Consider the following 17,057-nt stretch of genomic DNA (forward strand, 5'->3'; position numbering starts at 1 on the left):
ACCTTGTGTTCCCATTTCACGTGTCTGTCAGTGTTTTTAAATACTGTATTTCCAGAAGGTGACCCTGTGCATGTTTCAGCTTGACCTGTGTAGCTTGTACTTGGTCAAATTTTGGGATAGCACATTTCATGCTACTAATAATTCATAACATAAATATTAGGAAATACTGTCTAGTCATATTCATTACTGTATATGCATTTGTAATGAAGCAGTACAACTCCATTGTTGAGTAGACACCATGAAAACACAAGCTGACGGTTAAAATGCTTGATAGTTATATGTGATAGTGTTGCTGTAATTGTCTTCTCTCGAATTAAGTGCAAATTAAATAAAATGAAATTCAGGTAGAAACTCACAAGTCAGTCCTTGCATGTTTGTTCTCCTTGGTGTTAATAACTGGTTTTTAGGGTGTGCCTTGGGCTATGTGTTGCAGGTTTCTTCATGTGTGTTGTAGCTCTTCTCTAAAATTAGAGTGGTGATTCTGGGCAAGACCAAATATCTCTCTAGCTCAGCATCTTGTCTGTGACTCTCAGTGGATATCAGAGGAAGCATGTGCCAGGAAGATGTGCCAGGGGAGGTTCGGGTTGGACATGAGGAAAAGGTTCTTCACCCAGAGGGTGGTGGAGCACTGGAACAGGCTCCCCAGGGAGGTGTCACAGCCCCAGGCCTGAAGAGACTGGACAACACCCTCAGACACATGGTGTGAACTGTGGGGTTGTCCTGTGTAGGGACAGGAGTTGGACTCGATCCTTGTGGGTCCCTTCCAACTTGGGACATTCTATGATTCTATGTGAACACAGCAAACATGCATCACACTTCTCCTGGATGCTCTCCCGGCTTCTCTTTCCAGCATGGTGGGTTTCTGCCGTTTAGTTAACCTTCCAACCGATTTCTTCCATGTAGTTTTCCCATTTCCTTTTGAATCCAGCTTTTGGCATCCTTGACATCCTTTGGCAAGGGGTTCCCCACAGTTTTATTCCCATCTGCACAAAGAATAATTTCTGTTTGCTTTGAAAACTTTTCCTCTTGGCTTCATTTTTGATACATCTGCTCTTGTATGGAGAAAGGTGGTGAACAGTCCATTCCTGTGCACGTTCTTCATGCCGACAACGCATTTGTCAGCCTCTATCATATTTCCTTCATAGCTGTCTCAGCTGCAGGCTTGAAGAGTCTTACGCTTTGTGCTAAGACCTCAGACCTCTTAAATGCTTCTGCCAACAGGTGCCTGTTTTTAATAGTCAACTTTGTAAATGCTTTAAGATATTGCTGGCTATGATGTAAGCATATTACTATACTAGTGTATTAAGCATTAAGCATATTACTATAGTAGCCTGAACATAACATGCACTCAGATAGAAGGCAGCTCCAGTTCCACAGAACAAATATAAAATTGACAAGCTAAACTCAAAGTGCCCCCTTGGCAGCGTGCCCTTCCGTCCTGATTTGCTTTCCAGATATGCTGCTCTCCTTCTTTGCAAACCTGTGAATTGAAGACATGCCAGAGAGAGGTCATGACTAGATTGGTATCTTGACCTTGACTATTGCTGGTAGTAACCTGTGTTCAGATTTAAATTGGAGTCTCCTGAATCAGCTTCATAGCAAGTATTTTCCACTTCCTTTGATCCTTTTCTCAGTTTCTAATTATGCCAAGCAGCCTATGAACATGTGCTGGTATCAGTCTTTCTAGGACCTTATGGATGCAATCTCCTCTCTGTTGTAAAAACTGACCATGTTCTGTTGGTTGTTTCCATGTCTGTAATGTACAATGTGACATATTTCCTCTTTATCCTGTAACTCACATTTTTGAGAACCTCTGAGGGATCTTCATGACTGTGACTTCATCATTGAGCTGTAACTGCAAGCTCTTATGAAGGGCCAGTTGTAAATGTGCTTGAAGTGCAGACCAAGAAAGCTGGATTTTTATTCTTGAAGGTTTCCTTTTGGTGAATGATGGGAGGCACCTAACTTTTGGGCCAACATGTTATGTATCTATACTCATACCCAGTGAGTGAACTTGTTCTGTTCTGTGTACTGTAATATGTAGGAACTGCAGAAATAACCGTGAAAGTAAAATCTTGGTCTAGCTGAAGTGTGTAGGAGTATGTCTCTGTTCTGTAATGAAATCTGGATTTGATTTTTGGCTTATTTTATTTGTGCCTCATACCTCATGAAATAATATAAAAATGAAATAACAATCAAATAAGTGATGTGCACTTTCTGATTGCTTCTAATACCACGTTTTTCTTCGTTCCTAGAGAGCAAATCAAAAGGCCTCCAGTGGGTGATAGATACAACCATTGCGTATCCCAAAGGTGACCCTATAGACATCCAAACCTGGATTCTTGGCTACCGACAACCGACAGTTACACATGTACATTACAGGTAGGAAATAAACCTTCTACTCTTACATTAAGCTAAAATATTAAAAAACAAATATTCACAAATTACTAACATCATGTTTCAGGATATGGGAAATCAGTAGCAATGTCTTTTTTAATGTGCATCTCACACAGGTGGGCAACTCATATTATCTAAACACAACACAGTTTCATCTCGAAAAGTTCTGTGATCTTTCCATATCTTAGCACATGTAAGTTTTTGCCTGATGTCCTGTGGTTGAATATAGTTATGGGGAATATATTTGATGGCTAGGTCTTCTTTTCCACTTTAATGTTAAGGTGCTGGTAAACCCAACCTGAATTTTCTCCTTTTTTAATAATGACAACAAATTAAAAATCACTATATTATTAAATAACAACTTTCTGACAAAAAAATGTCAGCTTTTTCACTCACAGCATACTATTAATAGTTGAGCAGAGCAACCCTCTGGAAATAGTAGCAAATCCCATTAACACCTGGGATGGGATACAATTAAAACTTTTCTCCTCAGCAGCTTTGTCTCAAAACCTAATTTAATGGCGAGAAGAAGTTGCATTTTGCTTTTGGTTTGCAGTTAATTGCAAGTTCGAAATCTCTAGAAACATTTCAACAATTTTCCTATATCAAGTAAGTTGATTGTGTTTTATCCCAAAGGTGCGTTATTTTGGTTTAATCCCCTTTTGCTGATTTGGGGAGCTTTTAGACTTTTACAGTGAGCTTTCAGATATCCTTGTGTGGATCCCCTGGGTGGCAGTTTAACTGGGAATGACCTTCCCCAGCGTCAGCGCTGTGTCAGTGCTGTGTGGTGCAGAGGACGGGCTGCTCACTGGAGCTCCTCATCACAGCCATTTCATAAATCTGTCCCTTGCTTTTTATAGAAGGCTGCCTTCAAGTTTTTCTGAAGGTGAACATGCTTACATGCTAATTGATGTAAGATATATCTATTGTGCTTTATTGAGGTCACCTTGGTACTCTCTTAGATCTCTGGGATAATTGCAAGTTGAATGTATTTAGAATTTTACTAAGGAGTATTTCCAAAAATACGTCCTTTAAAAAAGAAAGTTATCTTAAGTTTGAATTAACTTCCTGCTTCTAAATGTGTATATTCAAAACCTATTTTTGAGCATGAGCCCAAAGATGATGTAACCTTCCTTGCATTGAACTTGAATGTTACAGTTCTGCTAGTACTTAAAATTCTATGGAAAAAATACTAGAAATTATTGTTGGGTGTAGGTTTGTTTTCTTCCAGAGGGTGTAGATCACTGGTTTAGACAGGGGCAAGCCTCTCTGAGCTTTTGTTTGTTGTTTTTTTTTTTTAAATAACCTCTAGTTGTTACAGCTGACCCTGTAAAAACATTCAAAGTACATCCCAAATAGAAAGTAACACAGTGGGATGTCTCTGAAGGCCGAGAGGTGGATGTCATACCTCTGAAATGAGAACTGAGTGTCTTGCTTTTAACTGGGGCTTTGGCCCAGTACTTTGCAGGCCCGGTTAATTCTCAGACTGGCACGTCAGGTTCAACCATGTGTCCTCTGGATGGCAAGGGCTTTAGTTGGGTGCAAAGTGGTGATTCTTAGAGACACGTTTAACCCAAGCCTGTGGCTGTGGCAGTGGTGCAGGAAGGCACCCGATCCCACCAAGCACAAACCACGCGGTGGCTGGAATGTGTCCTGGGCACGTCTGGGTCGCTTTTTCAGTAGGAGCTGATGGAGCTGATGAACTTGCCTAATACCATTTTTCATCTGCTTGTACTTAGACTTCTACAATTTCCTATGACACAACGTACAGGTAGCTGTTCTTGAAGGTGGCAGCGGGGGCCACCTCCTTTGTGCTTGTGTTAAGGTCTCCACCTGGTGCCTTTCAGGGGTGCCCCCTGCTCCCCATGTCCTGCTGGTGCTGGATCAATGGTTCCTCAGTGCTGCTCTCCAGGACCCGTGATTTTACAGAGCTTTCTCATGTCCTGCCTTTGCTGCCTCTGTTCCCCTCCCAGCCCAACAAGTCTCCACCTGGTGTCTCCTTACAGAAAAGCCTTTCCTTCATCTTGTTACTTTTGTCTGCGCCTTTTCTGGTTCTGCTCTAGCTAGTTTGTGAGTTGAGTGACATCCTGAATTTCCCACAGTGGTTTCAGGATTGCTGACCAGAGTAACAACAGCTCATCTTGCAGGCTGCGGCGGTATATGTGTGCTGGTGCTCTTTCCTGCCCTGGTGTCTGTTGCCTTGCATTTACTGGTATTTAATTTCATCTCCATGTATTGTCAGGACCTTCTGCAATTCTTCTCTTTGACTACCCAGAATATTTCCATACCAAAAAAGGTCATATCACTTTTGTATCTTTTTTTTCCAGATCTAGCATATCATCTGCCTGTGATATGCTAAGACCTTTCAATGTGTCTGGAATCAGACCTGTAGTTTGGAATTAGTACGGTGAATTTTCACCTTCAGTGGTTTTGACAGTAAAATTTATTTTTAGATGTTTTTCTGTGGCTTTAAAATATTATTCTCTTTTAGGTAAAAGATATATTTATCCATGGCATGATTAGCAGAGAGCAACTGAACAGCATGTGTACATGAATTAATTCATGTTGCATCATCCTTGTCTATTGCTTATACAGAGTCTTTCCTGCTGAATTCCCTTCTGGGCATTACAGCAGTTGATTATTTCTGTTTCCCCTCCTCCCCCCCCCCCCCCCCCCCGGATCACCTGATTTTACTCATTAGGCGTTATTATTTTAGCAGAATGTTGTAATGCGATGGGAACCTTCATGGATTTGACAGCTTTAAGTCGTGTATTGATGATTTTACCAGAGCTGCTGGTACCTCTGAGAACCTGTGAGGATGGTGGACAGGGAGGAGTAGGGGACAGCTGTTTTCTCCCAGAATGATTCTGGTGCTAAAGAAAACCTCACAGCTCTGGTGTCATATTCTTGAACCTTCTCTGTGGTTGAGAAGCTGGATAATTGAAGGCCAGTGGGCTGACATCAGTTTCTTAGAGCTTATTTTGGAATTATCAGCATGGCCAGTGGAAGATGGTCTCTCAGGACCATTGCATGTGTGCCGCCTACGTCGTGTCCTCGCTTGTCCAAAAATACAGTGATGCCTTGAGTCTCCTGCAGTGTCAGACCTTAATCAGGAGTAGTTATGGAAAGACATCCAAACCCTTGACGCTGGTTAAACAGTGTGTGCTACAAACAGCTGCCCTATGTGACCAACTGGCTGACATTTGCCACATCAGCCTCCTTCCTCTCATCCCTGGCGCTTCTGTTGGACAATGCGGAGCGACCTTTCAATGTGCTGGAAAGTGTCCTGGGAGATTTCCGTGCTCCCTGAGGGCTGCTCAGGCTGCAGGACAGCGGGTGACACTCCAGACCTGTGCAGCTGTATGGCTTGACTAGGAAACTCCTTTAGGTTGATCTTCCATGTGGAGACCAAAACTTTGCTATAACAGAGCCACTTAGGATATCACGGAATGCTGGTGCTTATGCTTCAGGTCACAAATCTGAGGTGGTTCCTCATTAATTCTTAATTTTGATAATAGTTAGGTATTAACTGCTCTTAACAGTGTAGGCAAGGATTAAATCAGTGTCCGAGGTTTGAAAAAGCCAGAGCGGTGCTGAGCCCCCAGATGTCCCTTGTAAAGCTGGTGCATTTCTTTAACTCTTTGAAACAAACCCAGTTGGCAAAGGAAGATGCAAGGTAAAGTGGACTTTATCTTTAAAAAGATGGAAATGTCAGAAATGTCTTCCAAAGCTGGAAAATGTGAGAGGTATTTCTAGTTTTCTGCATTTGACATAGATATCTTCTAAAATTTTTAGGAAATTTATATCACGTATGTCTGGACTGTTGTTATTTCCCACTTTTCATTTTGGGCAATAACATTCTGCTCATTGCTTGCAATTTGGAACGTCTTGGGAGATTACATTTGAAATAAATTTCAAGGGTAATTTTGAAATAGCTGGGGAGAGAGTTCTGCATGAGTCTGTGGGCTCTGGTGCGCTAGTTTCTCATCTACCATTTATTTTAACTGAGTTATAGGAAAAATAATTACAAAGCCCCCTTAGTAAAAGTAAAAAATATCTTTGACTAGATGCCATATGTGCTGTATGAGAGGAGAATAGGGATTTAAATATGCTTTTTCCATCTTGGAATAGTCCGGAGTGAAGAAGCAATGTATGACAGCAGTGGGGGGAAAAGCCACATTTTCTGTGCTGCTGTGGTGGCTGCGGAGCCTCTTGGTGCTCAGCCGGCACTTTCTGCCCTTCCCCTTGGTCACAACCCCTTCCTGCCTTATGGTCTTTCAGATCTAGTGGTTTCCTTTTCTCATCACCTGGCCTTTTACTGCAGGATTACTTTGTTTTCATCCTACTTAGGGAGCAACAGAGGAGTATAGAGGACACAGCAGCTTTATGTTTTCATTTTGGATGCTTTTCTAGCTGATGGAAATGGCAGAGAAGGTTCAGTTTAATCTAGTAATCTTTTTTTGTTCGAAAGCTCAATTTTGATGATGAGTTGAAGCTTGCTTTTCAAACCTCAGTTTTCTGTACAAATGACATGTTTTTCAAGAGTTCATAATTAAGCTAAGTTGTGGCCTGGTTTTCCTCAGCATGTCAAAAGAAACTTCCCTAGAAAAAAGGACAGTTAACAAGTTTCAGACTCTTCAAGACACAAAGGTGTGAGAATTTACCCTTTTATCTAGAAAATAATTTTTTCGACCCTGGCAGACTTGTCTCAAAACTCATTGGGAAGTGCTGAAAAACTAGGCTTGCTCTCTGAAACATAATACTCAAGGAAAACATCCAATTAACTTCCAGGATTTTTGGGGCAGATTTCAATCCATCTGGTAAAGCACTAAGCACCAAAACAAACAAATAAACAAGCTGGAAGGTGCAACACATCTCTAACTAGAGGCATTACTGTGAGACCTGCCTTTTAATGACTCTGTTGGAAAAGTTGGTGTGCTCTCCTCAGAATGGTTTAGCTTTTTGCTTGGGTTATTTTGTGATGTGCATTGACCATAAACCCAGATTCACTGGAGTTACACTCAGGAGAAATCAGCCAAGTGTTTTGGTGTCTGTATTTCCCCACAGTGAGTTGAGTTTGGGGATTATTATTTTTTAGTTCTTACACCAGCCACTTCTTTAGTTTGACTGACTTAGTTTCTCAGCATCTCCAAGTTTCTCTAACAATAAGATTTCCCACGTGCTGCAGTTCTCTTGTCAAAACCCAAAAGTTAAAAACCCTGGGTATGAGGTTTGTTTGATGCTTACCTTCCCCTTATACCAGTTTTTGTTCTGTGCTGCCACTGGAATGAGCTTTCAGCTACTGAGGATGGTCTTTTTTTGTGTGTCTATATTAATAGAGATTTACTGAAGCAAACTAGACTCATGGCTATAAATAAGGTGGAATGCATTGTGGTTGCTGAATGAGTTTTGCAGAAGCGCCTATGAAGGGCATCCAGTTTGGCAATATATTTTAATGTGCTTTTTTATGCAAGTGACTTATTTTTGGTCATGCCTGTGATCTAACAACCTCTCCATCATACTTTGTTTATTTAAAGAGTCATTGAAACAGCAAATAATATTATGATTTAGAAACAAATAGGGGTAATGAAAACTTTTTATTCATGGTAGGACAGATGATGAAAGGCAATTAGTACTTTAAGGTGGTATCTATGAACTTGAGAATTTTAATACAGAATTAGAGGTTGTTTCTCCAATAAGGACCATTTAAAAGTGATTAAATGTTTCAGAAAATGCCGTATTTCTGACATTTATTTGGTGGCTTTTGAGAAATGGCCTGCCAGTAGGTAAGTCTCTATGATTTCTTATGTATGCCAACATGTCTTTGGCAGTTACATCTCCTTTTTTGAAAACCCCCTCTTGTCTCCTGGCCTGTCATTAATGCCAGTATATCCTGGTTTGGGAGACAGGCACATTTAGGGTGGTTTAGGTGAAGCTGCCGTCCCTCGGTCAGATCTGTGCAGTGTCACGTGGCTGTTGTCACCCAGCAGCTGCAGACAGGTCATCTCCAGCTGGCAGGTTTTGTGTCATTGCGGATGCTGTTGCAGGCTCCCGTCAGAGTACACCTTTACTTCCACCACCACTTCTAACTTCAGGGTGCAGCTTATGGTGGCACAAGTTTTACTGACGTTTAGCCCCCTCCCCACCTTCCCCTGATGACAGCCAAGCAGCTGGTCCCTTGGGGAGAAGTAAAAGAAGGAGGTATTTCCATTCTGCTTGGATTTTCTCGTGAAATTATCTTATTAAATTCCTCGTTTTTCACGCCAGGGCAAAGACACTTATTTTCATGTGAGGTTAGTTTTGTCCAAAAGCCAGGAAGATTTGAGTGCCCAAGAGAATCTAGAAGCTTCAGATATTACAAGTTGACCTTGTTCCTTGTCAGGACAGTTTATGTGGTGATAACGTTTTATTTTCCTGAGGAGATCATCAAACTAGGCTTTCAGTGGTGTTCCTGATGCTAGAAGCACAAAGGTGGGGTAGAGCCAAGATGATGCTTGTGCTGCGAACACATAGATGATGTTTATGTATCTAATTGCAAAGAATAAAGTGTGTCTTGCATCTTTTAACACTCGACCTGGCTGACCTCGCTGCTGATGGTCGGTGATGACCCTGCTCCAGTTAAAGGAATGGTTTTCAGCCATTATTTTGGATCATCTGTGTAGAGACCTTTTTATCAGTAGACTTTCCCAGTTACTTTTCGTGAACCCAGTCTCCTTAAAGAGGGTCGTCTTTTAAAACTCAGATGCCAGCTGAGCCATCTGATGGGCAGAGAATGATGAGAGTGACAGTACATTTAGTATAAATGCAGGGGGTTTATTTTCACTTTACTACAGGAAGGGATTGTTCCACAGTTTAAGGATTGTTTTTAAAAACCTTTCATCTCTAATTTAGCTCTGCCATTAATAAGAATGTTCCACATGTAAAAACAACTCTGGATAATCTGAAAATATGTTTGAAAATGCTTCTAAATACACAAGCACTTAGCATTGCTAAATAGTGGCAGCCAATGTAGAGTTACAGGAAAACCGTTTGTTTTCAACTCTGCATTAATATTAATTCAAAAGGGGTGTAACAGTGATTGCTGCTTAAACTTTTAAGAAGCAGAGCTTATATCCAGAGATTCAAGTATTCTGGTACCATATGGATTGCTGCAAGAGCCTGGATGGATGGAAGCAGGAAAGTGGCATCCTGTGTTCCATTAGTCTCTCACAATATTGGTATCACTTATGCTACTTTGCTACTCCATCAAAGTACCGCCTCATAAATTGTTTTTAACGAGGATCTTGTAAGGTCTTATGATAATGTTTTCAGACTAGAAAGTACACTCTTGGAAAAATACCAGGTTTAACTGTGGGTTATAAAGCTGTTACATGTTATGTAGCTGGGCAGTGAACTCAGAGGTGAAGAATATCTGCAGCTCACAATGGAAACAGCGTGTGAGGCCAGGTAACCCGAGACTGCTGTCCTGAGCCCACACGCGCCTTCTGCCCGTCCTGAACCATCTTCAGCCTTGCGTAAGCAAGCATCTGTCCTTCAGACACAGGCTGTGAAACACAATATTCCGTTGCCGAGTCCTTTTATCTCTTCACAGCAGATAGGCAGAAGAGAGTAAAAATAGTGCTTGGCACCTCGGTTGTGTTTGGGGACAGAGAGTTAAGTCTTTCTTAGTGTTATGCTCTCAACAAAAATGGTCCTTTCTCTGTGGGTGTGTTTTTACTTGCCTCTGTGTGGTTTACTTTTAATCTGCTGTACAATGTCTGGCTTCAAGATAAAGTTTTTCTTTATATTATATTATTGTAAACTTTATTATCTGTCTTTGTCATTGTTCTTAATACGCACACTGAGGAGTTGAGCTATTTACTGGACCACAAGCTATTTCATATTTTACCTGAGATAACGGTTGCTAATTTCTGGTTACTGAGCACAGAGAACTCTGCAGCGTGAGAAAGATGTGGATAGAATCGCTACAAAGACTACAGAAATATCTTGAGTTGTGTTGATGCCATAGTTGGTAAATAAAATTGTTCATCTCCTTACATTGTTCTCTCTATATACCAAAGCACTATTATTTTTAATTCACTCATTAGCGCAATGTTTTGCTGCTTTTCTCCTCCACTTACGACTTATTTTTCCTTGCATCAAACTGAAAGGAGGAGGTACAAATGACTTGGCAACAACACAGGCAAAGATGTTGAAAACAGTGACAAAAGCATTCTTCAGAAGTGTCTTATTTCTGTAGTCTGACATTCCCATATCTGTTCAGACACTCCCCACATGATTGTGGTGTTACGTCAGATTCTTTTCAGTATAATCGGCGAAGACCAATGTTGAAAATGAAATGAAAAATCCACTAATGAAAATAGAAGCGTGGCGCAGCTGGCAGGGTAAATGGGAGCTCATGGGAAAAGAGAAACCTACAGTAAAGCTCTTACGTTTCAGAGGATGAATTTTTCTGGCTGGCCCTGATGCACAAATCTCTTCTGCATTGGCCTCCCAGTGAAACGTAGTGGATATGTAAGTTCCTGTATATGTCAAAAGGAATTTAGAGTCTAGTAAGGAGATCTCACAATTACTGTAAGACTTGAAATTTTATTTAATTTTTTTTTTTTAAATACAGTGAGGTATGGTGAGCTACTTGGGGCTTTCTGTATGTATATACCTCAGTGAATTCTGCCCTGGATATCTGATTTTCTAAGTAGACGTCATATTTAGTGTAGAAGTACCAAAACATTGGTCATTCTTCCATTGGGGTTTTGAAAACGGAGCAGCAATATTGGAGTGCGCTTACTTACACAGTCAGTTCTCAGTGTAAAACTTGCCTTAGAAATTTCAGACAAAGCCGCTGGCATCCTTTGAAAAGCACAGAGGGCTCGTTTTCTGGGATACAGAAGAGCTGTTGGTACTTAGTGATGTCCTTGTGTAGCTTCTGTCTGCTGAAGAACTGTTTCTTCAAAACTGTGGCTGAACCTTCTCAGTCTTTTATTTCTTTTGGTTTCAATGCATACACTTCATTGCTTCTTGGTTTGCGTTTTTTTTTTAAGGATAGTAATATAGTGTGGTGGTGTTATATTTAAAAAAATCCAGCGACTTAGTAACTTTTATCACATGCTGTAGTACAGCACAATAATGCCAACATCTTCTGTGTGCCTCTGGCTGATGACCTGGAATATTCCAGTTTTGTATCCTTAATACCGATGTGATCAGTGAATGGAAGCGAGAATGAACCGTGCAGTCAGATTCATACCAAACTCTTGTTCTCTGTGTTTTGGCTGGGGCAGAAGAGGAGAGTTTTGTTCTTCACATACAGAATGCATTTCCTAGGGTTCATTATGTTTGTTTCTTTGATAGGATTTTTCCAGTTAAAGATGTACCTGCGGAGCCTGAAGCTCTTACACACTGGCTATATCAGCGATTCATTGAAAAGGAAGATCTCCTGACACATTTCTATGAAACAGGTAGGATGGCATCTAGCAAAGAGAACTGTGCTTTGTTACTGCTTTTTCTTACAAGGATCTCCAAAAGGTTTAAGAACACATATATATATTCTTCACACAATACATAATAATAATTCATACAATAGAATTATTAATACTTTTTATGTGGCAAAAAGGTAGTATAAGGAATTATCTAGGAAAGTGAATTACCCAGGTAGCATTAGAATAGGGTCGTGTTTAGAAGTTGGTACATTCAAAACAGATCTAAGGAAATCCTCTTTTTTTCTGCAATAACGTATAGTTCAGCCATGAAACTTGCTTCTACACGATTTCATTGGGTTAGAATAGTTTAGTAAGATTCAAAGATTATTCAGAGCTTATGTTCAGTTTGGAGGGAATATAAAACCTTCAGGATTTAAAACGAGCAAGTTCTTGACTAAAAGGGGTTAAGACTCTTCCGTGAGGCAGGTTATTTTATCTGCCCAGCACAGCTATTTAGCATGTTCCTCTGGCACTTATACTGGTAGAGAAGACGGATCTAAGTAGCCTGGAGGCCTGATCCAAAACCAAAGTCCTCTTCTGTTTCCTGTCAGGCTAAACAGAAAGTTGCTTTGATTGGAAGGATCTGTAAGAATTACTTACGTAGCTGAAAGTCTGCAGTCTCGATGTGCAGCGCGGTGCTGTCAGTCCTGGCCGCCTGGCTGTGAGGTGCTGCGGGTCACTTCCATCATCACAGACTTCCAATGTTAATGGATCAGAGGAGTGTAAATAAACTTAGGACATTAATAACATTGCTGTGGGCTGGCAAATGGGATTTAAAATATCAGGTGAATACTTTGAAGCTATAGCTGGGGAGGTGTTTCCTTCGGGCTCTTTATTTTCCATCCAGTTGTCAATACTGAAGTTTGTCATCTTCTGCCCTCCAGCAGGGGGTGGGTGGGTGGGGGTGTGTGTGTGTGTGTGTGTGTGTGTGTGTGTGTGTGTGTGTGTGTGTGTGTGTGTGTGTGTGTGCAGAATACAAAACAGAAGAATTCATCATAATAAAAAAGAAAAAGAAAATCCAGAGAAGAAAAAAATAGTTTTATTTAGACACACGGGAAAGGAAGTTTATCAAACATAGACGGAGTAGGAAGACTCCAGATGAAATAATGCAACTTGTCTCTGAAAAAAAAATAATCTCTTCATTAGCAGGCATCACAGTTTTTGAGGGGGAAAAATATTCAGTCTCTCACATCAACTGAGTTTATTATTCCAGAGTGACTGTTAAACAAAGACGCTACTTCAAGTAGATGATTTATTTCAAAGACTGATTTAATTTGGTTTTGAGCACTTAATTTATCAATTGTAGTGCTTGAAAAGATTGATAGATTTCTGTAACAACCCGGAGTTGTATTTTGGTTTATGAAATCCTGCTGCTGCCCAGTCGTCATTGATGGCCAAAGTCAGGCTCTGCTGTATAAATTGCATCTAAATGCATATATTGGACTTTATTAGACAAATAACTTTGTGGAAGTCTTTAAAAATACAAGTGTAGTCATCAGGATTCCAAGAACTCTTGTTATTGAGATGTTATTTCACAAATACCATTAAAATAACTCATACCCAAAAAATCTAACTTGATCAGAATTTCAGAGAGGATAATGAATATAATCAGGTTTATTCATTGAAATGTGCTTCCAAAATAGAATAATTGGTTCTAATTTGCCAGTGTAATCAGTATGAATTAATAAGACATGTTTTAAATGTAAATGCTATGACATAGGACCTTACTAGGCATAAATTGGCATAATTTAAAGTCACTACCATTTATACCAGTTGAGGTTTGTTGGTTTACTGCAGAGGTGCTGTTGGTGTTTTTGGAAACCTCCTGGAAAAGTCCTGAGGCCTAATGTGAGGGGAAGCCCTGAGGCTGCTCCAGAGCTGCTTTCCTGTTGACGTGTTACCTTGTCACAAGTTGGTCTGGTTTTAGGGCTTAAGGCTGTTTCAGCATTTTATTTTTTGTAATACTCATTGCTTAGGAACTTGTCTCAGTTCATAAAGGTTACTTCATAAAGCTGGAGTAACATTTAATGCTTCTTGAAACTTCAAAAGTTTGTGTTGACAGTGTCATTGGTAGGAATACATTCTTTTGGCATATTTTTATTTGGGAACAGGAGGAACCAAAGCCTAAACCAGCTTTTTCCTTTTTGCTGTATTCCTAAGTGTTAAGGACTTAAATAGATCTGAGGAAATCTGTAATACCTCTTAAAAACAAACAAACAAAAAGTATCTGTCTAAAATTTGAATATGAAACTGTCCCATCCTTTCTTACAGGTGCATTTTACACATTTAATTTATAAAATTAAAAACATTTACAGTTAATATCTTCAAGTCTAAGCAACACCAGGACTCCTATTTTAGCAGCTACTAGAAAGTTTGTGTTGGCAAGTCCATGATTTCTCTGAAGCAGCATAACCTCGAACACTGTGGTAACACAAATTAGATGACATTCACCAGGACAAAGGGACTCTGAGAATAATTTAAAAAAAACGCTAGAAACTAGGAGTATATCAGGTGGAAATGAATAATTGCACACTGAAGTCGTCATGCTCCTCATTCACTCTGATCATAAGCCAACTGGTGTGATGCAACTAACAAAGTGAGCGGTGTCATCACCCAGGGCAGCAGGAGGGGGGTTTCACTGATGTTACGGGAGTACTCTAGTTACTGTACCAATCTGAAACCTCATCTGGAAATTATACAGAATCATAGAATGTCCTGAGTTGGAAGGGACCCACAAGGGTCATCAAGTCCAACTCCTGTCCCTGCATATGACAACCCCACAGTTCACACCATGCGTCTGAGGGTGTTGTCCAGTCTCTTCTTGAACACTGCCCCGCTTGGGGCTGTGACACCTCCCTGGGGAGCCTGTTCCAGTGTCCACCACCCTCTGGAGGAAGAACCTTTTCCTCATGTCCAACCTAAACCTCCCCTGGCACATCTTCCTGCCATTCCCTTGGGTTCTGTCATTGGTCACAGAAGAGTTTGGCACCTGCTCTTCCTCCTCCCCTTGTGAGGAAGCTGTAGCCACCATGAGGTCTCCCCTCAGTCTCCTCCAGGCTGAACAAACCCAGTGACTTTAGCTGCTCCTCATACGGCTTCCCCTCCAAACCCTTCACCAACTCCGTGTCCCTCTTCTGGACACTCTCCAGTAGCTTAATATCTTTTTTATCCTGTGTTGCCCAGACCTGCACCCAGTGCTCCAGGTGAGGCTGCACCCGTGCAGAGCAGAGCGGGACAATCACAGCCCTGCCCGGCTGGCCATGCTGTGCTGGATGCACCCAGGACACGGGTCCCTCTTGGCTACCAGGGACACTGTTGGCTCATGTTCAACTTGCTGTCAACCAGAACCCCCAGATCCCTCTCCACAGAGCTGCTTTCCAGCATCTCGTCCCCCAGTCTGTATGTACAGCCAGGGTTGCCGTGTCCCAGGTGCAAAATCCGGCACTTGCCCTTTTAGAACTTCATGCAGTTGGTGATTGCTCCATTCTCCAGTTTGTCCATTTACTAGAACCCTTTGAGCCTGGCCAGTCAGCCAATTCCTCATCCACTGCACTGTGTGTTTACCCAGCTGTGTGCTGAACATCTTGTCCAGGAGAATACTGTGAGAGACAGTATCAGAGGCTTTACTGAAATCCAAAAAGATCCATCATCTCCATTCAAGAAACAGGAATTGAATTGGGAAGAGGGACAGATAACGGGAGCTAGGATGGTTGAGGAGAAGGAGGAGTCGTTTCCGTGAAGGACAACTACACGTGCCAGGCCTGTCTCAGCCAGGAAAGGGAAGGAGCGTTTTCTCTGTAAGGCACAAGTTGCCTTAGGAGAGGAGGGAGGGGGAAGAGACAGCGGCTGTTAGTGCCAAGGAGAAAGAAGTTATTTAAACCAAGGTCACTGATGGTTCTGGAAAACAAATGGGCCATGGAAGAACAAATGCAGTGCCAAGTGGACAAAGAGGAGCTGAGGAGCTTAGCAGTGAGAATGGCTGAGGAATAAATGGTGTGGTAAATCTGCCCACGTGTGAAAATACATCTCAGTGAGGGGGATGGGACTCGGCAAGTTGGTGTTTTGGGTTTTTTGGGTTTTGGGGTTTTTTTTTGTTTGTCGTTTTGGTTTGTTTTTTGTTTTAATTTAAGAGCATTCATGCAGGAAGAAAAGCTTTGTCTTAAACGCTTGATTGCAATTCCTCCAGTGATTGCAAATGCAAAGCACAGAGATAAGTATCTGATGGTATCTAATTGCCCAAATTATGAGGTTTCGGAGATGCAGAATTGGCTCTGCTGTCTCTTTACTCTTTGAATCATTCACCTCTTGTTCTTCTATGAGTAGCTATGACTCCATAATGCTGCAGCAAGTACATCAACTTTTCTGGTATATTCAGTGTTTTTATACCCACTGTTCAGGATTATAGCAGCAACAACAACAAAGTGGTGTGTATCATCTAGGCTTTGTGCATCTCAGTAAAATGTAATGCAAATTATTGAACATGCTGATGTAAATATATGCCAACAATTTGCTTATGATCATAAAGTTTTGATGTATTCAGACACGTGCAATTTAGTGTTTTAAGTCAGAAAAGGTCAAAATAGGGAAATTTATTTTTTTTAGTCATGTCAGCTGAATCTCCTGCCAGTCTTTCTCATCTAAAGAGACATTTCAAAAGAAGTCTTTCTGCAAAACTGAATAATGAATTACAGTGCTTCCTTAGTCTATATAATTGACTGAGCAATGAATGTTCAAACAACATATGAAAACTATTGTTAAAAAAAAAGTACATGTGTAGATGTACATAAAGATTCAAGAGGAACCTTGAGAGTGTATGTGTATTGCCTCTTCAGAGTATACAAAATCATTACCGAACTGCTGTAAAGTTTAATATGGAGTCCATTCAAGTTGATCGTACAGACATTAACGTAACTTCAAAATTACTACAGAAAACTTAGGTGACAGTCGGATGTCCCTGCAAAGGTTGAGGATGGCTGCTTTTAGGGAATGCTTTGAAGTTTATGCTTAAAGTTTATATCCTAATGAAATAATAATTTTCTTAACAATAAAGCAAAAGTTTGTTTGGTTTTGTTTTTAATGAAGATAACTGATAATGCTGCAGAATCTTTTGAAAATGTAACAGCATAATACAGAAGTAACCAATTGTTTGTGGGCGCTGTGGGCGGGACAAACAGCAATGGTAAA

At 40.8% G+C, this 17,057-nt stretch overlaps 1 protein-coding gene across 1 annotated transcript in view; it reads left to right on the plus strand.

Moving 5' to 3' along the window:
- LPGAT1 (lysophosphatidylglycerol acyltransferase 1) overlaps positions 1-17,057 on the plus strand; it is a 68,467-nt gene that overhangs the window by 45,569 nt on the left and 5,841 nt on the right. Inside the window, exons 7-8 of the mRNA XM_082047709.1 lie at positions 2,256-2,382; positions 11,746-11,852. Of these exons, the coding sequence (XP_081903835.1) occupies positions 2,256-2,382; positions 11,746-11,852 (234 nt within the window). The remainder of the gene's footprint in view (positions 1-2,255; positions 2,383-11,745; positions 11,853-17,057) is intronic.

Source organism: Streptopelia decaocto (assembly GCF_964273445.1).
Source record: "Streptopelia decaocto genome assembly, chromosome: 3".
NCBI lineage: Eukaryota > Metazoa > Chordata > Aves > Columbiformes > Columbidae > Streptopelia > Streptopelia decaocto.